Below are 23,025 nucleotides of genomic sequence, written 5' to 3' on the forward strand. Positions count from 1 at the left end.
CTTAGAAAACACAACAACAAACAAGTATGAAATTGTTCAACTATTTCTATTAACGTTGATGAATTGATGGAATTTATTATTGTATATGTTTATTTTTATTTGTGTATTTGAAATGTAGGGTTGAATCTGCTCACTCATCTTTAAAAAGACTGTTACAAAATAGCCTTGGAGACTTATGCAGTGTGGGGGATGCCATGAACAACATGATTATGTTGCAGCACATGGAGATTAAAACATCATTTGAAACAAGTACACATGTCGTTGGACATTGTTCAAAAAAACGATATACAGGAGGCTTCTTGGAATGATTTCAAGGTATGCTTTAAATCATATTGCTGCTGAATTAGAGCGTGTTGACTATGCTGGCAAGAATCACTCAAGTTGTGGTTGCGTGGTGAGAACCACGCTTGGTCTTCCTTGTGCTTGTGAGCTATCCAAATATGTTAGTGGTTGCATCCCACTGGATTCAATCCATATGTTCTAGAGGAGACTCAGTTTTTCAGACCAAGGGTTATCTGAGCCCGAGGTGAGCATCAAGGAAGTAATGGAAACAATATCCAAAAGATTCAAAGAACTTGATGTTTGTGGCAAGTTTACTCTGAAGACTAAACTTTGGGAAATTGCATGCCCTGATCAGAATTCGATGTGTCCTCCTCCAGCAAAGGTTAACACAAAGGGGGCACCGAAGAAAGCTATGAGCAGGAACCCAAGGTCAACAAAGCGTGATCCATCTTAATGGGAGTATATAGATGCCTTTGAATCTATGCAAAATAGCAATTCGTCGGTGAGGCGTACTGCATCATCCTCTGAGCAACCGAATCGAAGAACGATGATGCCCATGTTGGACCAGTTTCATCCATTTATGCACGATTTCATTGATAAGATTGTTGATGTCAAAGCTGATGGCAACTGTGGATATCAATCGATTGCCGATTTATTAGGTATGGGCCAAGACTCTTGGTCGGTGGTCTGCAACCATTTGCTTAAAGAACTTGCCAAATTCTCAGAAGACTATATCAAGCTCTTTGGTGGCATGGAGAGATTTGAGGAATTAAGGATGTCACTACTTGTTGATAGGTTAACCAAGGTATGTAATTTATGTATTTGATTTTTAAGACTTAACTTTGAAATTAAGTTTGACATGTATATTTGTTTCATTCAGGTGACTACGGATAAGTGGATGGATATAATGGACATGGGACATGTCATTGCATCAAGGTATAACGTAATCGTTGTATCCTTGTCTAAACAACAAAGTATGACATTCTTTCCTCTTAGAAGTCAACCACTGGCAAATTCTTCATTGCATCGTATAATTTGTATCGGTCATGTGTATGGCAATCATTTTGTTGAGGTACATTGTAGATATGAAGTGTTTTTTTTTATATTTATGCAATGAGTTTTGTAGGATTGAGTTAACACTTTTTTCGCATGTACAACAGGTTTATTTAAAAGAACATTGTCTCTTACCGCCTGTAGCATTGTTATGGTCTAACAATTGTCATCCGCAGGCAAAGTCGTGGCCAAATCCATATATTAGCAAAATGCAACATTACAAGAGCTTCGTGATGTTCAAGAGAGACTATGTTGACATAAATGATGATTGAACATGTAATTTATAATGACTGATCATTTTGAATTGGATATTCACATTTATGTGTCTTTGTATATTTGTTACGTCTATAACAAAATTATTACTTAATTCTAAAAAAAACATGTATGATATATCATTGTCTGAGTTGACAACACATTGTGAAAAAACGTGTATGATAAATTGTTGTTTGCATTAACATAAAGCGCGTGAAAGGACCTTGCACAGCATGACTACACATGCAGATCTGATGCAAGCTAAAACATGTCACGTCATTGGTGTAGTTGACAACACATACAGAAAGCATGTGCGTGCGTATTTTTAATCTTTAAAAAATGCAGCACTAATATTAAAACTCATCTATATATATGACATAACCTAACACTGTAAAAAACCACAAGTTTCAGTCGTAACCCAACTCTTACAAAAAACTATGGCATTCTTGGGAGAGACAAGCAGTCAGACAGTTGTGAACTCCACATTAGGTTTTTTTTTTCAAATGGATCCATTGTTCACAACGACAGTGATGTTTCCTTTCAAGCTTCCACTCCAGTTCCCATTCGAGTACCTAACGGGTGTGATTTTGAAACGTTAAAAACCAGAATACACAATACCCTTAAGCTAGCCGACAAACAATTTTTGGATGAAATTTACTACCGGCAGCCTTTCACATATGCAGGTAATCAATTTCGGTTTCAATGTATGCAAATGAAAGATGATGCTGATGTTAACACAATGTTAATGTGTAATCATGAATTTTCGTTTGTTGGTCCGATTGAGTTATTATGTAGCATTGCTAGAACCCCAGATGATATTTTAAACTTACTTCAAGCTATTATGACCCCTACTCATGATGCCCTGCTATATTACAATGGGAGGTGAAACATGTCATGCCAAAATGAGTTTGTTGGTTACTCGTTCACAGGAAAAAATCCCAAAAAATTTGACATTCCCACTGGATGTACCATGGATGAACTGAAAGATTTGATCAAGCAAGTTGCGCCTCGTGGGATTCCCCCTTATGGTATTGATGAAACACAAATGGTAAGATGATTGTTTTTTCGGAAACCAAGTCACAATGAGTATTCAGAAAAAGTTATAAAATTCGAAATAATTGAACTCAAAACCAACGATGACGCGATGAAGGTGTTGATTGAATCTAACTACTAGAAAAAGATTGGGCCAATAGAAATTTTAGTTGTTTTCAGTAAACCTGTAGTGGAAATGGAAGACGAGTTGTCCTTGTCGCAAAATTAGCATGAGTTAGTTGTAGTATTTGATGCAAATTTAATTTCGTTCAACTATGTTGAAGTTAATGTACTTTTTGAATTCATGTATCGCATAATCGTTTTTTTTTTGGAAATGGAAGATGACTTGTCGTTCTCTGTTAAATTTGATTTCTACTACTTTTACTTTTTTGTCAGTCTTTCAATTTTATTTTAAATATAAAAAAACAACTACAACAACCGAAAAATAACAATTAATTATTTATACTCGAGTAGTTCATTTTTTTTAAAGAAACTACTATAAAATTGAAATTTAATTAAAATATATTTTGTCATCAATTAAAAATAATTTAATGTTGAACTAATTAAAAAGATTTAACAAAGTAAATTTTACTCTGATGCAAAATATGGAAATGAAGAAAATAAATAAATTATATGAGTCAATTATTAATTTAATATGTTGTATAATGCTTCAAATGAGAAGGTTTTATTTTTTAGTCTCTCAAATTACAAGGTTTTATTTTTTAGTCTCGTAAAATAAAATATAAATGTTACGCCTAATTATAAAATTATAAAATATAATACAGATTTTTATCTTAGGAGAGAAATTAAAAAAAATATTTTTTAAATTTGATAGAATTAAATTATAATTTTTTTAATTAGAAGTTTTTTAAGCATGTGAGTCCATGTTTTCAACTTCTTTATTTCAATTTCCATTTTTTGTTTAATTTATTCTTTTCTAAAACCTTTCCACAAATAATTCAAAATTAGATTCATTAAATTAGTTGTAAGACTAAAGATTTTGTGGTTCTTAATAAATTTAATCCAATCAAAAAGTTGTGTTTAAAAGTGTTTTATAACATTTTCTAACTAGAAATATCTAGTTTTTACTCTTTAAACATCTTAAATAAATCTCACTATAACCCGTCATTATTTTTACTCTTGACAACTTGAACAAATTACCACTCTTAGCCAATAATTTTTAAAAAATTTATTAATACAAACTCCACACATAATCTCTCAACCTTATGTTTTGATATTGTAGCATTTCTTAAAGGTACAAATATATTGACCCACATAAAATATTTAAGCATTGATACTTAGATAATTACATCATGCTTCCCACACTCTAATTAAACATTCTCCCTCAGCACCACATCTTTTATTAAAATAAAATATTTTTTAGTCTCTTAAAATAAAATATAAATGTTACGCCTAATTATAAAATTATAAAATATAAATACGAATTTTTATCTGAGGAGAGAAATTAAAAAAAAAACATTTTTTTAATTTGATAGAATAAAATTATAAAATTTTATAAGCTAGATTACGCAAAGGGAATACACAATCAATAGAAATAAATAAAACTAACATTACTAATGGAAATAAATAAAACCAAAATTACTAATGAAATGGGTTCAAGTACAATATTTGTATATACATCGAATATCAATATAAAATATGTAAATAAATTACGCCTGATCCGTGCGTCGCCTGCATCAAGACCTAACATATACTAGCTGGTCTTGTGTGACACTCCTGACCATCCTGAGGCATTCTTCGATCACCTCATGTGTCGATGAGCCTGGCGTGACCACCCCTAGGCTCAGATGTCGCTGCAACCTCTTAGCAATCCCATGGCAAACTTCATGTTAAATATAAAACAAACAGATCACACAAATTATTATGAAAATATTGACGTAAATCACATAAATTATTAGTATTACTTACCACTACATGTCTAGGCTCCTCTACAGCGGGCCTCGTAGATGTCGACGGTGCTCCTGGCTCCAGCACGTGAGGGATATCTGTCTGTGGGGCCTGAGGGATGACTCGGGGCTGCGGAGCATGACCATCTGGCAGAGGATCTGATGCGTGACCTGCTGTCATGAAAGGATGCGAGATGCGGAAGAACCAGTTCATGTAGTCGTTGGCACACTAACCTGGCACAACACACACCTCACCTGCTAGAACCATATAATCCGAGTAGTGCATCCACCTGTCGTGTATATCATCATACGACACCCATGAATCAACAGGCGGAGCAGGAATGGTCTGGGTGTATCCAAATTGCCGCACGACCCTCTCTAGTCGGTAATACACAGCAACAGGCCCCCAACGCAAGAGACCAGAATAACATGAAATCAAATGGAAGTCTCAGACCGGTCGGTGCTCCCCATATGGGATCCAACAGACATCTGGAATCCGGAGTTGGTCCAGGCGCTCCTTGTACGCCGGTGTACGTATGCTCTTCACGGTCTTCTTCGTTGTAATCCACCTACAGGCACGCGGTGAATCCTCGTCGTAGTCCTGATCAGCAGTTGACTCCGCGACTGAGGGAAAGTGCTTGTATATCCAGTACTACAGAGGTAACATCAAAATGATAAACATTAATAATGAAAGTCTAACAAAATTTAAAGTTAAACATTGTTGAACCTCAACGAATGAAAAACATGTTTGTTACCTGCAGCAGTGTGATGTACTCGCTAGGCTGTCAGCTACTGTTGATAGAGGCATCGTTCAGCTGGTCGTACATATGCACCAACGCAGCTACTACCTAGGCGTACCTCCCGGTCTGACTGAGGTCACGAAGGGCCTCCAAATACACAACATGAACATTGGTTGCACTCTTGTTAGCAAATAGAGTGCAACCCAGAAGATGAAGAAGATATGCACGAGCCGCAGCTGTCCAATAACCTGCCTGACATCGGTGCTCGTAGATATCACATACCCATTGCAGGCGTACGTACGGTCCACGACACTGCCCTGTCTCAGCCCTGGCAGCCTCTCTAGAGACCATTAATAAGTCCACCAGCATCTGCACCGCATCATCCACGTGCAAGGGCTGAAAGGCGTGCAAGTCGCCAACCACGGGTAGATGCAGAAGCGAGGAGACGTTGTCCAGCGTGATCGTCACCTCTTCCACAGGGAGATGGAAACTAGATGTCTCCCGGTGTCACTGCTCGATAAACAAGGACAAAAGTCCCCGATCATCAGTGTCTACTGAACACGCGATTAGAGGACTTAGTCCTGTCCCAGCAACTAGTCCCTCAATGGCAGGGACAGGCCTGCCTAAACTATGGACCTTCCTCCCGTGAGAGGATAACTTCAACTCAGGACGCTCCTGAATTGAAGTATAAAGGAACACAAAATTCGTTAAAATCATCATTTAAAGGAAAACTAATTTCAATCATAAAGTATAATTAACAAGTAACTAAAAATAAATATTATAAATACCTCTCCCGTCCATACGCTGCAAGCAACGTGATCCTCATACTGGGTCAGCACGGATGGGTCGCTCGGACCACCCGGAAATCCCTCATGCTCATCCTCAGCAGCCTGCACGCCTGTGTCTGCAAGAATGTCTACCCTAGTGTCTACATCAGTTGGTGCCATCGGGTCATCCAGAAATACGTCAGCCTCTACATCTGGTGCAGGGACCACTGGCTCATCGTGCGTCGCAGTCACAGGTACTCGCTGCTTCCGTGTGGATGCGGTAGGCCGTCGACGCTGTAGAGCATCATCAGAATCATCACGATCTCCTCTGCCCACACCTCTGCCAGTAACGTGACCTAAGGCATGACCTAATCCTCTGGTCCTAACTATGATCTGCAAATGAGTACCACAAATTCCATCACTGATTTCATTCACTCAAATTTCATTGGTCTAACGTAAATTTCATTGACTCAAAGTCATGCAAGTTGTCAGCATTTGATTGAATGTAGGGTTGTCAGTCACTCAATTATTTATTTTAAAAGTTGTCAGGATTTCATAAGATGGGAATGTAAAATACTAGGATGTTGCATCACATTCATCATTTTTTTAATTATCTTCATTTGTGTGCATTAATGTTAAAATTACTCTCATAACCAAAGTTTTTATTCATGTGCATGTTTTGGTCTTTGTAACAACTATTTGTGCCTATAACAACTTACTTCTATGACAAAGTCTGCACATTGTTCCTTCTTTTTAGGACAAGTCTAATGTTTAGATTTAAAAGCTATCATATAATAGACAAAGAACACTCAACCTCAAACATTTTGGCTCAAATTGAGCTTTATATAAGTGCTTCATTCAATTTTTTGATCAAAAACAATTTCTTGCCAAACAAAGGTCTAACAAATTCTTGCATGTTAGCTAACTTTAATCTTTGTATCAAAAACAATTTTCCTAACTTGCTACTCAATTAGGTTGCTTCACTACTTACTCTAAATGACAGGAACAACTACAAAAGACATTGGTAATAATAGAAGATATAAGACTAATCTTGGAAATAATATTAAAACATCTACATCACTAAGCGGTCAAGACTCAAGACCTTTTTTCAGGACCTAAAGGCTTATCCAATGCACCTTTTTTCATCACCTGTTTTTTTTCAGTCTAACACTGTACAATTAGTATACGCTTTTAAATCTATGCTTTCACCCATCTACTTGTTCAAGCTGACCTGGGACCATTAGATAACTAAACACCAAAATATCTGCCATATAAGAGAGGATTCTTATGAGCATTTTCTCATATCATAGAAACTGAAGTTGGTCCATGTGATATTGTTAAATGGTTAAGAAGGGTTGGTTTAGACTCTTTTTATGGGACACACATTCCTCACAAGAGATTGCCTTCAATTACAACTCGAACTAGGCCAAGATGACCAAATTGTTGTGAACTAAATATACCGTGCATAGTAAACAAAAAATGTAGTGTCCATAGTAAAATTTAATTCAACCCAAAAAAGCCCCAACAGGTTCCAAGAATATAATATACAACATCGCAGTTAACAATGTTCTTGCTAAATTGAAAAACCAAATTGTGACAACAATCTAATAAGAATCGTCCAAATTATAGGTATTATTAAATCTTCTACCAAAGTAATACACAATGTTGAAAAAAAAAATTCTATAATATATAAAGTACATACAATTCAGACTTCAAACAAACACCATGGGAGAAAGAAACTCAATCCACCAACTTAATCAGTAACCTGCAAATTTCAGAACAAAAAGACACTAAATTCAAATGTTATTGTATTCTACAAATAATCCCCCAAATTTCAAAGTATTATAAACTAACCCTAAATCCTAATTTCAAAAAAACTCATTATTTTTTTAAATATTTCCCAATTTTAAAAATTAAAGATGAAACTTACGGATCAAGTTGATTTGTAACTTTCATCAACCATCTTATGGATCAAGTTGATCCATAAATTTCATCAACCATCTTATGGATCAAGTTGATCCGTAAGCTTCTTCCGGATCAACTTGATCCGAAATAAGCTTACAGATCAACTTGATCCGTAAGTTTCATCAAACATCTTACGGATCAAGTTGATTCGTAAGCTAATTTCGGATCAAGTTGATCCGGAAGAAGCTTACGAATCAACATGATCCGTAATCTTCACTTCTGCTAACCAGTTTTTACGGATCACCTATAAAATGCTTACGGATTAAATATAAATGCCGGCAATCGAAGACGAAGAGCTGCTTACCTCAACAATGTCGACATGGAGGGAGAACACCACCCTCAAAATGCCTGGGCTACTCAACACCAATGAGCACCACGATCGTAGAACACAGACTCCCGGTGCGGAGGAAGAAGACGACGCTCACGGCGGGAACGCGGCGCGGAGGACCGAGGTCAAGCTTTTCTGAAACCAGCAACCACTTCATGCAAAGAAAATGAAACGAAGAAGAACGCGACTTAGATGAGGTCTGGGGTGAGGAGGGTGACCGAAATCACTTCATGCCAGCAAAAAGAAGAAAAAATGGTGAGGGTTCACGAGGAAGAAGAAGGCCAACGCGGGAGGGAGGGAGGGAGAGAGATGAACTGTTTTTTTTTTTAGAAAAATTAAGCCAGGAATACAAAGATATTTTTGCATCAACTATTGGGTGCACCTAGCAGCACTCGACTATTGATTGGACTAACATAACATTAGTGGCAACGCAACGACGACGTTTACCCTCCGAATTATTAAGACGTTACTTTACCAAAGCTACCTCTAGTCAACAATTGTTGACTAGTTGTCGATTGTGGTCTGAGTTCGCGGTTTCAGTGAAAGATCCCCGCTCTGTTGGACCTCTGATTCTGATTCCATGTTAGGGTTTTAAGGGATCCAATTCCAGCTTCCTCTTTCCCATGGAATTGAAAAAGGGCAAGCTTGCCAGGTGTTTTTCTTGACTCTTTACTGATTTTTTCGAGCTTGATTCCTTTATAATGCATGAATTTCAACGAAAGTTTTTCATTTCATTTTAATTTATTCATTTGGTCTTTGCCCGGTACTATCCAAACGCATTCATTCGTTTACTGTGTATGAATACGTTTTGTTTCTTGAACAATAATAGTCCTTTTCATTTTTGGAGTTTCTTTTCTTCTGAAAACGACTTGATTTGTTTTCTAAGAATTTAACATTTTAGGTTCTACACGGATGGTAAAAAGCATAAGCAATCGTTTTGGGGAGCAAGAGCAACTGAGCCTCCAGCACTTAAACCTAGCAATTTGCTACCACTAGGGAAAAATAGAATTGCTGAAACATTTAGAATTGGAGGATCGAAGGTGTTCCCGGAGGACCATGAGCCGTGGCGTAAAAGAATACTTGACCCGGGTAGCGATATTGTGTTGAAATGGAACCGGGTCTTCATAGTTTCATGCCTGGTGGCTCTTTTTGTTGATCCATTGTACTTTTATTTGCCTAGTGTAATAGAAAACACAGGGTCTACATGTGTAAGGACAGACCTAACACTGCGCATTGTCGTGACCTTTCTTCGCACTATTGCAGACCTTTTTTATCTGTTGCACCTGATAATTAAGTTTAGGACGGCATATGTGGCACCAAGCTCACGGGTATTTGGCAGGGGTGAACTTGTCATGGACCCAAAGAAGATTGCAAGGAGATATATAAGATCTGATTTCTTCATTGATTTTATTGCCACACTCCCTCTACCTCAGGTGTGTTGTTCTAGTGTCAACATTATTTGATCTTTTACATTGTATCAATTTACTGCAAACTTCTCTTGCTGTTGATTTTGATTTCTGCTATAAAAATGGAGATAAAGTTAATTGAGAAAAATATTTAGCAGAAAATTATCTTTAGGGAAAATGTATAAGTTTCTCTATTCATTGTAAATTTCTAATTTTGTGCATGGTGACATTATCCATTATATTACATTGATGTAATAGATTAAGCTAACCATATTGGTTATAATCCCTTATCCATTCTGGACCAAAATCCAGAACTAAAGTCATGAATCAACTAAGCATGTTTGCCTCTAAAAAGCTTCTCATTTGATCTTCCATCACTTGACCACTTTTAGGGGCCCTGCAAAATGTAAAAGCATTATTGCCCTACATCTAAGATTTAGATTCTTATTTTATCATTTAAAGTGGTGCATACATAAACACCTCTAAAACGTGGTAAACTAAGATAATATGTCCAATTTGAGGCCTGTATTTCTACATGCTGTACTTCACTTATATAGACAGAACAGTTTAGTTGGTTTAAATTTTAGAAGTCGTTTGCAGGTTTGGCATATAGATGGTAGCTGATTGAACTTTTTTCTCTTTCAGATGGTCATTTGGTTTATTATACCAGCAACAAGAACCCCTCAAACTGATCACAAGAATAATGCGCTTGCATTGATTGTTTTGCTTCAATATGTTCCGAGATTATATTTGATTTTTCCATTAAGTTCTCAAATAATCAAAGCAACAGGAGTGGTTACGAAGACTGCTTGGGCAGGAGCTGCATATAATTTGCTGTTGTATATGTTAGCTAGCCATGTATGCAGTTTTGATTGGTTTTATGTTTCCATTTTCCAATTGTTACTCTCTCTCTCTCTCTCTCTCTCTCACACACACACACACACACACACCCGACAGTTGTCTGAACTCTTTGAAGTTTGAAACTTACTGGGTTAAGTCTAACTTTCTGTTATAACAATATATGTTTCTATTTTGTTGTTGCAGGTTTTAGGGGCAGCTTGGTATCTTCTATCCGTGGACCGATACACTACTTGTTGGAAATCCTTTTGCAAAAAGGAACATGATCCTGAAAATTGCTTTCTTTATCTAGACTGCACTTCGTTGAATATTAAGCTGCGCGAGATATGGGCAAATAGTACAAGTGTGTTTAGCAGCTGTGATCCCAGTAATGATAATATTAATTTCAAGTATGGAATATTTGAAAATGCAGTAAAGAAACATGTTGTCTCTTCAAACTTTATCCCAAAGTACCTTTATTGTTTATGGTGGGGATTGCAACAATTAAGGTATTACTTGGTATTTCCATGAGTACTGAAAATTGATTTTATAAATGGTGCATTTGATTAATTCATATTTTCTTCAATTTGTTCACTTTCTGATTTACTTCAACTTAAGATGATGCTGACTGCAATTTTAGTGTAAGAATTATATGGTTTAAGACGGAGAGCAAAGAGATTACAAATACTCTGTATGAGATTATATTCATATGAGCAGTGTTGTCAAATAGTGGCTATGGCACCTATGGCAGAAATTGGTGGATTTTTTTTTTAAAAAAAGGAAAAAATAGACTTTGGTCATGTGGCCTGACCCAAAAATGGTCCACAAAGGGTTTAAAACCCTATAATCGAATCAGATATGTTCTTTTCCTCTCCCAGTCTCCCTCATAAAGTTGCCTCCAAATGAGTAATCATCGACTAGCGACCTCTCTCTTCAGTGACCACTGTCCATCGCCATGAAGACAAGCTAATGTCAAATAAGCTGTGGCAAATCTAGTCATACTAGGCCTAATGAAGTCTCTCTTGTGAACTTCTTCAGCATGCTAATGAGCATTACTGCTTATTAGTAACCATCTAGATTACATTCTCCTCTCCAATAAAAGTGACAACATTATCCAACATCTTGAACACTTTGTCAGCTGTTTTTGAGATGACCAAGGCATCTAATGAATACAGAAAAAAATCCCCTTTAGACTGTTCACCAAAAATTTACAAATTGAACACCTTTTTTATGTATCCACCCATTAGACAAATCATAATTTTGGTCTAGGAAATTATCATAACAGAAATCCTTTTTCAAGTTCAGCATCTTTTGGGCAAAAACAGGATGGAGATGGGCGTAATTTGGTGTGAAAAGCAGAGGTCTGTGCCACTTAACATGCCAATAATTGATGGAAAGGAAAAGCAGGGGTTTATGCTTTTGCTGTGGAGAAAAGTTCCATCCCTTACATCAATGAGTAGAGAAACAATTAAGATTGTTAATTTTGGGGGATCATGAAGCCCTAAACGAAGATGGAGAAGTAATTGCTATTGAAGTGGTTAAGGATAATGCGGAAGAACCAGTCTCCAACTTTCAGCCTTGGGGACAAGGCTGATTTTTCAGCTGGCAATAATGATGCAAATTGACCGTTAGGGGAAGTTTTGGCAGTTATGTGTAGAAAATAACTGTTTTAGAAATCAGTTCTGTATTATAAACTCAGACAACTAACTGCTTTAGAAAACAGTTGTGTTAGAAATTGCAGAATGGTAGTTATGAGTAGAAAATAACTGCCGGTAGTTATTTATTAGGAGTATATATTTGGTAGTATGTTGTGTAATTAGGCAGTGTGAAGTTATCTGTAGTTTGTGGACAGAGGGTAATCACTGTAGGAGACTTTTGTCTCTGGTACAGCAAGTGTATTGTCGTATTTGTGTGATAGGAGACTTTCATCTCTGCATCAGCAAAATGTATTGCTGTATTTTGTTTGATTTTCAGTGTTCAATATTATTTTATCAATTGGTGAGGGTGAGCACTGGTGTAGCGGAAAAGTTGCGCCATAGTTATGGGTTCAAATCTGGAAACAGCCTCTTTGTGTATATGCAAGGGTAAGGCTGTGTACAATGACCCTCCCCCATACATTTACATTGCGAGTAGCCTAAGTTTGCAGAAGAATCTAGAAAGGTGGAGGAGAAGATGAGAAAGGAGACAAAATTTTTTTATCTAGAAATTAAAGAAAAAAGTGATCCCTATGTTCAACCCACACTTTGGTTCCCTCTATTTGTGACTGTCATTTCCTTCATAATTCTAATCCTTCCCCAGCCCAAATGATAGCCTACTGAATAAGCTTTACGTGGACATATCATTTACTTGATTTAGGCTTAAAATGAATGAGCTATGCCCGTTTTATTTTAAGTATATCCACTCAAGCATCCAGCACCTCTGTTCTAACTTTAAGACCAAATTTCTCCTTTGAAACATACAAATTGGTAAAAGTTGTCTCCCACAAAAGTGGTTGATCTCTTTCCAACCTTTCCTGAAGAACATAAAATCAAAGATATGTAGTTTTAAGTTATGGCCAAAATACAAGAGCAATGTAAAAATGGTGTCAAAGTATAATAAAACCCAATTTAGCCTAATAAATTAAATTGGTGCCCAGACAAATCATTTAAGACTGAAATCTCATTAATTAGGTAGTTATAGAGGTAAATAAATGTGTCAAAACAGTAGCTATTAGAAAGCCTTTTTGCTTAAAAGCTTCTTTGAGTGTAAAATAATCAAAATCAAACATGCATTGAGTTGGTAAAACGATGAAAGATGCTCCTATGTTAATGGATAAGAATAAGAATACTATAAGATATGCTGAACTTACATAGACTGAAATTGTATGTGGCAGTGAGTTGGTAGTTGTGTTATAGGAGTATACTTACTCAGTTTACTTATCTTTTTGTTTCAACTAATCTGCAAAGGCTAAACTACAGTTAGTAGTTAGTCTATAGTTGGTTAATCTGTTAGGATAACTGACTAAGGTTAGTTGACAGCTACAATCGTGTAACTGTCTATATATACTGAGGTGTAACTGTTTTCTCCTTGGGTTGAACACAATCATCAACTTCACCTCACTTTAGACTTTTGCAATTTCTTAGATTCCCTGCAACTCTTTTAGATTCGTTTATGGTATCACAGAGCTACTGTTCGATCCTTAGCTTTTCTTCTTGGCTTCCGCTTCTAACAACCCTCCTCCGCCGCCGCCGGTGACCACTGAAGTTGCGGTGCATAATGAGACACCGGTGAATGTAGATGCTGCTACATTGGTCGCCGCCACTTCTTTCATAGAACAGCGAAAGATTTCTCTCATTCGATCTTGGAAAAACTCATGAACTCCCACTATTTGTTATGGTATCAACAGGTTGAGCTTGTGATCAAAGTCCATCGTCTTCACTATCTCCTCACAAATCCACAAATTCCTCCGCGATATGCTTCTTTGGCAGATCGCAATACTGGAAATGTCTCTTCTGAGTTTTTGCTTTGGGAACAACAGGCTCAACTTCTGTCGTGGCTTCAATCCACGATTTCAGGTGAAGTTCTCCCTCATCTCATCGTCTGTAAGTCCTCCTAGCATCTCTAGGATAAGCTTCATTCCCACTTTCAGTCTATTATTCATGCGAAGAAGCAACTTCGTAACGATATCCATAACATTCCACTGGATAATCGTTTGATCTCTATATATCTCCTTCGAATTCAGATTTTGATTGATTCGCTTGCTTCGATTGGAGATTTTGTTCCAGCAACTGAGCATGTTGATAACATTCTTGATGGACTACCCGATGAGTTTGAGTCTCTGGTCACGCTCATCAGTTGTAGATTTGAGTCTCTCACAATTGATGAAGTCGAAACTCTCCTTGCTCGTGAGACTCGCATTGAATAGTCTTGCAAGAAATCAATTGCTTTTGTCAATCTCACTGAGACATCCAAACCTAATTTTAGCCCCAATTCCTCGCAGTAGATGTCTTCCACCACCACTATATAGCCTCAAGCTAATGTTGCTCAGGCTAACACTGATTCAACCTACTACAACTACAATGGAGGTAATCGTTTCCCTAACAATGGTCGTGGAGGTGGTCACAATTTCTCTCCCGGTGGCCGCGGTGATAGTCGTGGCTATGGTGATGGCTGTGGGGGTTGTGGTGGTAGGTTCTCTAACATTCAGTGTCAAATCTGTCATAAATATGGACATGAGACTTCCTACTGTTATTATAGGCATGATGATAACTATGTCCCTACTCAACCAATGAACTATCCAAATCAGAATCAATATCCCAACTCCAACCAAATCCCAATCAACAGTGATATTCTAACCAAAATCCAAACCAATATCAAAACCAGTATCCCAGTAACCAACACTCAAACCAATATCCCCCCTCCCAATCTTCCAATTCATATCCTAATCAACATTCCAATCAGCCTTTTATCAGAATGCCCCACCCTAAGCCCATCTAACCAATGCTTAGTCCTCTTCATCCCAAAACTGGTACCCCGATTCAGGTGCTCACCATGTTACCAATGTCTCTCGGAATATTCAACAGATCACACCCTTTGTAGGACCAGATCAAATTATTATTGGGAATGGTCATGGGTTAAACATCAACTCCTCAGGTGTAACTTCCTTTAAAACTCCTCTTAACTCTCAAATTCCTCTTGTTCTTAATAACCCGTTATTTGTTCCTTCTATAACCAAAAACTTGATGAGTGTCAGTCAGTTTTGTAGAGATAATTCTGTGTTTTTTGAGTTTCATTCTCAGTTTTGCTTGGTCAAATCTCAGGTCTCTAAAGAGGTCCTGCTTCAAGGGTTGGTTGGTGCTGATGGCCTTTACAAATTCCCTAATCTGCTTCAGTCATCTCAACTGCCACTCAAGCCTTATATCACTGTCAATACCATTTCATCTGATGTTTCAGAACCTGTATTCAGAACATCTTCAAACTCTGTTTTGAATTCTGTAAAGAGTCAATGATGCTTCTGTTGTAAATACAGTTTCTAGTAAGTTCTACATCTTTTGCCCCTTGGCTTTCTAGATTAGGACATCCTTCTGTTGATACTATGAAACTTGTATTCAAACTTTGTAATCTGCCTATTATCAATAAAACAGGTCCTGATTTTTATTCACATTGTTGCATTGGTAAATCCCATAGACTTCCCTCCTTCCCTCCTTCCCTTCGCTTAGTGTCTATTCAACTCCTTTTGAACTTATCTATACTGATTTGTGGGGTCCCTCTCCTATTCTGTCCAGTACTGGTTACAGATATTATGTAACATTTGTTGATGCGCACACAAGGTTTACTTGGCTGTACTTGTTAAAAAGTAAATCAGACACTCTAGCTATTTTTAAACAGTTTCAAACCATGGTTAAAACTCATTTTAACCTACCTATCAAAGCTGTTCAGTCTGATTGGGGAGGTGAATATAGGCCTTTCTCTAAATGTCTTACAGATCTTGGTTGGTATTATGCATCGACTGAATTTTCCTCATACACACCATCAAAATGGTGTTGTAGAGAGGAAACACAGACACATAGTGGAAACAGCTTTAACTATGTTGTCTCAGACCTCAATGACACTTGACTATTGGGATCATGCGGTCATTTCTAGTGCTTACCTAATCAACAGGCTTCCTTCTTTGGCTATTCAAAATGAAGTGCCTTATCAAAGACTGTTTCACTAGCTACCAGATTACAAATTCCTCAAAGTCTTTGGTTGTGCCTGTTTTCCTCTTCTCAGGCCTTATAATCAACACAAACTGCAACCAAGGTCTCAAGAGTGTGTATTTTTGGGTTATTCTCTTTCTCACAAAGGCTATAAATGCCTTACTGCAGATGGCATAATATACATCTCCAAAGATGTAATTTTCAATGAAATCTGGTTTTCCTTTCCTTCCTTGATGGGTGAATCAGATCAGACTATTTCCACCAGTGTTAGTCATCCCAACACTTTAACTGTGCTACAGTCTCCTAGTCCAGCTGCCCCTGCTACTACTTCACAAACAGGTGCAGTATCTGTCAACTCATCTGAAGCTACAACACCAGCCTCATCACCATCTAATTCTTCTCCTTTGCCTCAAGGGACTTCTGAATTACCTAATACTCCACCCGCAATAGTATCATCCAATGTTGAAATTACTGCTGCTGAGGTATCTTTATCTTCCCCTGTTACTGATTCTGTACCTCCTGTCACACCTAATACTCCACCCGCAACAGTATCATCCAATGTTGAAGTTACTGCTGCTGAGGTACCTTTATCTTCCCCTGTTACTGATTCTGTACCTCCTGTCACTGCTTCTCAAAATGCTCTTGTTAGACCTGATAATGTGCTTATGTGCACAAGAGCCAAAGCTGGTGTTGTCGAGCCTAGACTCCATCCTACACTTCTTGCTCATTCTGAGCCTAAGTCCACTAAAACTGCGCTTTCCAATCCTACTTGCCTGGCAGCAATGAAGGCTGAGTATGGCTTTGATGAAGAATGGCACATGAACTGTTACTGATCTACCTTCATTTAGGGCTCCTATTGGCTGCAAATGGGTGTTTAGGGTGAAGGAGAATCCAGATAATACTATCAACAAGTACAAAACAAGGCTTGTGATGGTACCAGCCAAATCTCTCGTTTTATTACTCTTGTGGTACAAATGGACATCTAGGAATTGGAGCCTAGCCTCCCTAACCAACCACCGTGATTACTCCCGAATGAGTAATTCCAGGCAGTCAGTCTCTATTTATAGCTAACAACTAACTACTAACTGCCTTTAACTGACTTAAACAGTTACAAGGCTAACTACTAAACTGTAACTGATCTTAGTCAGCTACCTAACCTGGTTCTGGCTGCTTTGGCTGCTGCTCTGGCTTCCTCTTATACTTGCCATGTGTCCTTCCTTCATACACTTGCTTAACCAGTAGCCTAACAGCTTGTAGAAAAGGGATTTCATCATAAACTTGGTTATGATTACAATTAGACTTTTTCTCTTGTAATCAAACCAGTAACTGTTCGGATTCTCCTGTCCCTTGCTATTACTCACAAATGGAGTCTTCAACAGTTAGATGTCAACAATGCCTTCTTAAATAGCATTCTTGAAGAAGATATTTACATGACTCAAACTCCTGGCTTTGAAAACAGCAACAAGCAACTTGTGTGCAAATATGGCTTAAAACAAGCTCCTAGAGCTTGGTTTGACAAACTTAAAGCTACTCTTCTTCAATACCAGTTCTGGTCAAGCAAGTGTGATCCTTCCTTATTCATTTACACTGAAACCAGCACTGTGATTTATAAGTTGGTGTATGTCGATGACATTATTGTCATAGGCAAACAATCCTACTTTCATTAAATCCCTGGTTACCAAACTCAATTTTGAGTTTTCTCTTAAGGATTTAGGAAATCTAGACTATTTTTTGGGTATTGAAGTAAGATCTCAGCCTAATGGTGCGCTCTCATTCTAACTCAGTCCAAGGATATAAGAGACCTGTTGACTAAGACCAAGATGGATGAAGCTAACTCCATCTCTTCTCCAATGGTTGGTGGCTGCAAGTTAAGGGGGTGTTTGGTTTGGTTGTTTTCTGTTTTCATTTTCATTTTCATTGAAAACAGAAAACGGTGATGAAAATGTGTTTGGTTGGATTTCTGAAAACATTTTCAGTGAAAATGAAAACAGGAAACAACCAGAAAATGAAAACAATAAATTTTCGTTTTCAGTGTTTTCAGTTGAGAACAGAAATCTCATTTCAGTTAAAATGAAATTGTGGTGACAATGAATGTAATTTTAAGTAAATCTAAAAATACAAAAAAACAAGAAGTCAATATATTATAAATTTTCAGTATTTTTATTTCATGAAAACAGAAAACAAGAAGTCAAACCAAACATATTTTCAGAATTCTAATATTTTGAAAATGAAAACAGTTTTCAGAAAATGAAAACAGAAAATGAAAATGCAAACCAAACACACCCTAACTAAGTCAGGCTATGAGTCCTTTTCTGATCCCACCTTGTACAGATCTGTTGTGGGTGCTTTGCAGTATGCAACCATCTCTCGACTTGAAATTAGTTTTTCTGTCAACAAGGTCTGTCAATTTATGTCTGATCCTACTGAACAACACTGGGCAGCAGTAAAGAGAATTCTCAGATACTTGGCTGACACTATTAATTTTGGACTCAGTTTTCTTCCTTCATCTACTGGACCTCCATTTTCTTTACTTGCTTATTGTGATGCTGATTGGACTTCTGATCCAGATGACAGAAGATCCACTTCAGGAGCAGCAGTTTTCTTTAGCTCCAATTTAGTCTCTTGGTGGTTTAAAAAGCAATCTGTGGTTGCTAGGTCCAGCACAGAAGCTGAATATCGTAGTCTTACCTTGGCTACAGCAGAAGTCACATGGATCCAATCTCTTTTGTCTGAGCTTCATATTCCTTATGCATCTCCTATTATTTTTTGTGACAATATGAGCACAATAGCTCTTGCTCACAATCCTGTGATGCACTCTTGCACCAAACATATGGAACTGGATTTATTTTGTCAGGGAGAAAGTCATTGCCAAGCATCTTCAAGTTGTTCATGTCCCAGATCAAAGAGCTGATATTCTTACAAAGGCTCTCACTCCTTCTAATTTTACTGCATATAGGTCCAAGCTCAGACTGGTTGAAAAGCATTCTGCAAACCCCTCATGAGCTTGCTGGGGGTATACATACTCGGTTTACTTGTCTTTTTGTTTCTACTAATCTGTAAAGGCTAAACTACGGTTAGTAGTTATTCTATAGTTAGTTAATTAATCTGTTAGGATCAATGTTGTTAATGGTGGATGGCGGTTCATGGCGGAAAGCCAAAAATCTGCCATAAAAATATGACGGATGATGTAGCGGAAAATGGCGGATGTCATGGTGGACAAAAAAAAAACATATATATATATATATATATATATATATATATAATTAAAAATTATCAAGTACCAACACCAAACAAACTCATTCAAATTGAAAAAAACAATGGATTGCAGTCAAATAAACTAAAAAAGTGGTGTCAAACAGAAAACAAAATAAAAAATGGGTGTCAAAAATGAAAAAAGGGTGTCAAATAGAAAAACGAAAAAAAAAACTGCAGACATCAAAAACAGGTGTAAAACAGCAAACAAAAGAAAAAAAAACAAAATAAAAACGCAACACTCCGTCGTCCACGTTCGTTCGTCTTCGCCGTTGTGCTGTCATTCGTCACCGCCGTTCGTGGTGCTTCTGGTCGCTGCTTCGCGGGGTCGTGCGGGTGCTGGTCGCTGCTTCGCGGGGTTGTGCTGCTGCGCTTTTGAAATATATTACCGGGTAGGGTTGGGTTGGGTCAGCCCAACACCTACCGCGAAAAAAAACAAAAAAGGCCGCTATTCCGCCTTTCCCGCTATTCCGCCATGGCCGCCATGGCTATGGCGCCGCCATTCGCAACCCGCAACGCCACCGCTATTCGGTGGCATTTTTTCAAAAATCCGCCACGCTTTTCTGCCATGGCGCCGCCATGGCCGCCATTTGATAACACTGGTTAGGATAACTGACTAAGGTTAGTTGACAGTTACAGTTGTGTAACTGTCTATATATACTGAGGTGTAACTATTTTCTCCTTGGGTTGAATACAATCATCAACTTCAGCAACTTCTTAGATTCTCTGCAACTCTTTGGGTTCGTTTGTGTTAATTGTAATATTTGTTAGAGATGGATGATATTGTTTGTTGATTCTCATTCTTTCAATCCTTTTGGCTTTGTTGCAGTTCTTATGGGCAGAATCTAGAAACTAGCACGTTTATTGGAGAAACATCATTTGCTATTGTCATTGCCATCTTGGGTCTTGTATTATTTTCCCATTTAATTGGGAACATGCAGGTATTTATGTATAATTTCTTTTCAGTCTACGTTCAATTAGTATCTAAATTATCAAGAATTTCAAATATAAAACTTCATTTGTTACAAAGTTTAGGTATAGTCTAAAGAATGACAATTTTCTTGATTTGTTGGAACTTTTTCCATGTTGGTTTTTTAACAAAGGCTATATATAAGTGCTACAAAACACTAGGACAAATAAGCTGTTGGACTTTATTAGAATAATTAGCAATATACTATACTAATATAATAGAGTGCCTAGGTTTCTTTTTATGTTTTCTTCTGTTTAATTTGATTCTGCATTGAGGTTGTTGCTTTGGTGTAGACTTATTTGCAATCAATTACTATAAGGCTTGAGGAGTGGAGGCTTAAGCGAAGAGACACAGAGGAGTGGATGAGGCATCGCCAACTCCCTGAAGATTTGAGAAGTCGTGTTAGACGATTTGTTCAATATAAATGGCTTGCTACTCGTGGAGTTGATGAGGAAACCATTCTACGTGCCTTACCTGCTGATCTTCGCCGTGATATACAGCGGCATTTGTGCTTAGACCTTGTTAGAAGAGTATGATTTCTGCTGACTGTTTTAGGTTTAAGAGATTCTTATTATTTAATAAGGTCATGATGGTTCACTTAAAAGTATGGCAGCTCTCTATAAATCCTCCTGTGCTCTCTATAAATCCTCCTGTGCTCATGTCCACAATTTGGGGCATAATATAGAGACCATTGTTTGATTGTTTCTTCCAATTCTTTCTCAGGATGGTATTTTATAATTACCTTTAGTAGGAGCCCTGTGATGTGTAAGTTTTCACAAAATGCTTTACTGTCTTGAAGATTTATGCATTTAGTACCATCTCTAGTTCAAATTATCTTCTGTCTGAGTTGGCATTAGCATCTCTAGGCTTCTTATTGTAGGATAAGTTGAATTGAATGAGTATAAGTTAGGTTGAATGATTGATTCCTATTGATGCCAATGAACACAAATGCTAGTAAGTATAAAATTTACTCTATTGTAAGAGTGTTTAACAAATTCCCTTTCTATGCTTTCAGGTTCCCTTCTTCTCACAGATGGATGATCAGCTTCTGGATGCAATATGTGAGCGGCTGGTATCGTCTCTGAGCACTCAAGGCACCTACATTGTTCGTGAGGGTGACCCGGTGACTGAAATGCTTTTTATCATTAGAGGTAGACTGGATAGTTCTACTACAAATGGCGGCCGTAGTGGTTTCTTCAACTCAATCATATTGAGACCTGGAGATTTTTGTGGGGAGGAACTTCTTTCTTGGGCTTTACTCCCCAAATCCACCATTAATTTGCCTTCTTCAACTAGGACAGTTAAAGCCCTAAGTGAGGTTGAAGCTTTTGCTCTTCGGGCCGAAGACCTCAAGTTTGTTGCTAATCAATTTAGGCGCCTTCACAGTAAGAAGCTGCAGCACACTTTTCGATTTTATTCCCACCATTGGAGGACTTGGGCAGCTTGCTTTATACAGGCTGCTTGGCGCCGATATAAGAAAAGGATGACTATGAAAGACCTCAGTTTGAGGGAAACCATTCCTTTAGACGAAGCAGTAGCTGGTGAGAGAAAACATGGGGACTATTCTGCTGGTTCAAATTCAACTCAGACTAAATTGAACCTTGGGGCTACAATTCTTGCTTCGAGATTTGCTGCTAACACACGAAGAGGGGCTCTGAAGATGAAAGATGACATGCCCCAGTTACAGAAGCCTGAAGAACCTGACTTTTCCACTGAAGCTGACGATGATTAGTTACACTTATTCAGTGGCATTTGGTTTTCAAATTCGGTTGGGTCCTGCATTCTATTTCAGTATGGATAATGATTCTGCAGGTCACAAAAATCCTGCGTAACCCTCTGCCTGCCGTATGACCCTTGCTGGTAGGGTTGTCGATGTATTTTAATTAGTAAGATACAAAGGGGGAAATATAAGGTTATGCCAGGGAATGGTGATGGTGGGTTTTTTATTGCTCAGTTGTGTATACTCATATTTATTGCAATTTTCATCAGAGTAAGTTGATTACTATTCTACAAAGTATGCATCAGACCCTATTAGATGGCCCCAATCTTATAAAAGGGTGGAAAATGGGGGCAATGTGAGAATCGTTGTTTTTGTTGCATTATTAATGCTACTCAGTCCTTAAATTCGAGTTGACATTGGAGTTCTCACGAGTGTAGCTACCGTCTTTTGTTCTAAGTTTTTCTTGTATAAAAAGATGGAGTTTCTATGGGCTACTTGATGGACTGCTTTCCACACAACCTTATGACCTTGTATGCTATTATAACATGTATGACAAAAATGGAACTGAAATGATTTTTAAATTATTTTTGAAACACTTTTATACGTATTTTTAAAATCAAGAAAAAAGATTTTGTGAATTTAGTTTAGTTTGAAAAAAAATGTACATTTTTCACATTTGATAGTAACAATTTGTGTAAGTTTAAATTTTGCTTAAAATTAAAACTAAAAATTGGTTGTTGTTTTTAAACTATCCAACCACCCAAAACCACCGCTCCATGCAAATACCACCACCTAATACCACTCTCAATAACTCTAAGGGAAGATAGCGCAAATGG

General features: G+C 37.6%; 1 protein-coding gene and 1 pseudogene across 2 annotated transcripts; one reads left to right on the forward strand and one right to left on the reverse strand.

Moving 5' to 3' along the window:
- Positions 1 to 4,316: 4,316 nt before the first annotated feature.
- LOC114410774 lies at positions 4,317 to 7,274 on the reverse strand (annotated as a pseudogene).
- Positions 7,275 to 8,777: 1,503 nt separating this feature from the next.
- LOC114409635 (cyclic nucleotide-gated ion channel 17-like) lies at positions 8,778 to 22,683 on the forward strand. 2 transcript variants are annotated; one of them, XM_028373149.1, is made up of 7 exons: positions 8,780 to 8,978; positions 9,228 to 9,759; positions 10,378 to 10,590; positions 10,777 to 11,078; positions 20,329 to 20,440; positions 20,763 to 20,999; positions 21,485 to 22,683. In XM_028373149.1, exons 1-7 carry the CDS (start codon positions 8,950 to 8,952, stop codon positions 22,199 to 22,201), a joined length of 2,142 nt encoding a protein of 713 aa, XP_028228950.1. In that variant the 5' UTR covers positions 8,780 to 8,949; the 3' UTR covers positions 22,202 to 22,683. The 2 variants fall into 2 exon arrangements, with proteins under 2 accessions (XP_028228951.1, XP_028228950.1); XM_028373150.1 differs by lacking the exon at positions 10,378 to 10,590 and having other exon boundaries at positions 8,778 to 8,978.
- The last annotated feature ends 342 nt before the right edge of the window (positions 22,684 to 23,025 follow it).

Source organism: Glycine soja, chromosome 4 (genome assembly GCF_004193775.1).
Source record: "Glycine soja cultivar W05 chromosome 4, ASM419377v2, whole genome shotgun sequence".
Taxonomy (NCBI): Eukaryota; Viridiplantae; Streptophyta; class Magnoliopsida; order Fabales; family Fabaceae; genus Glycine; species Glycine soja.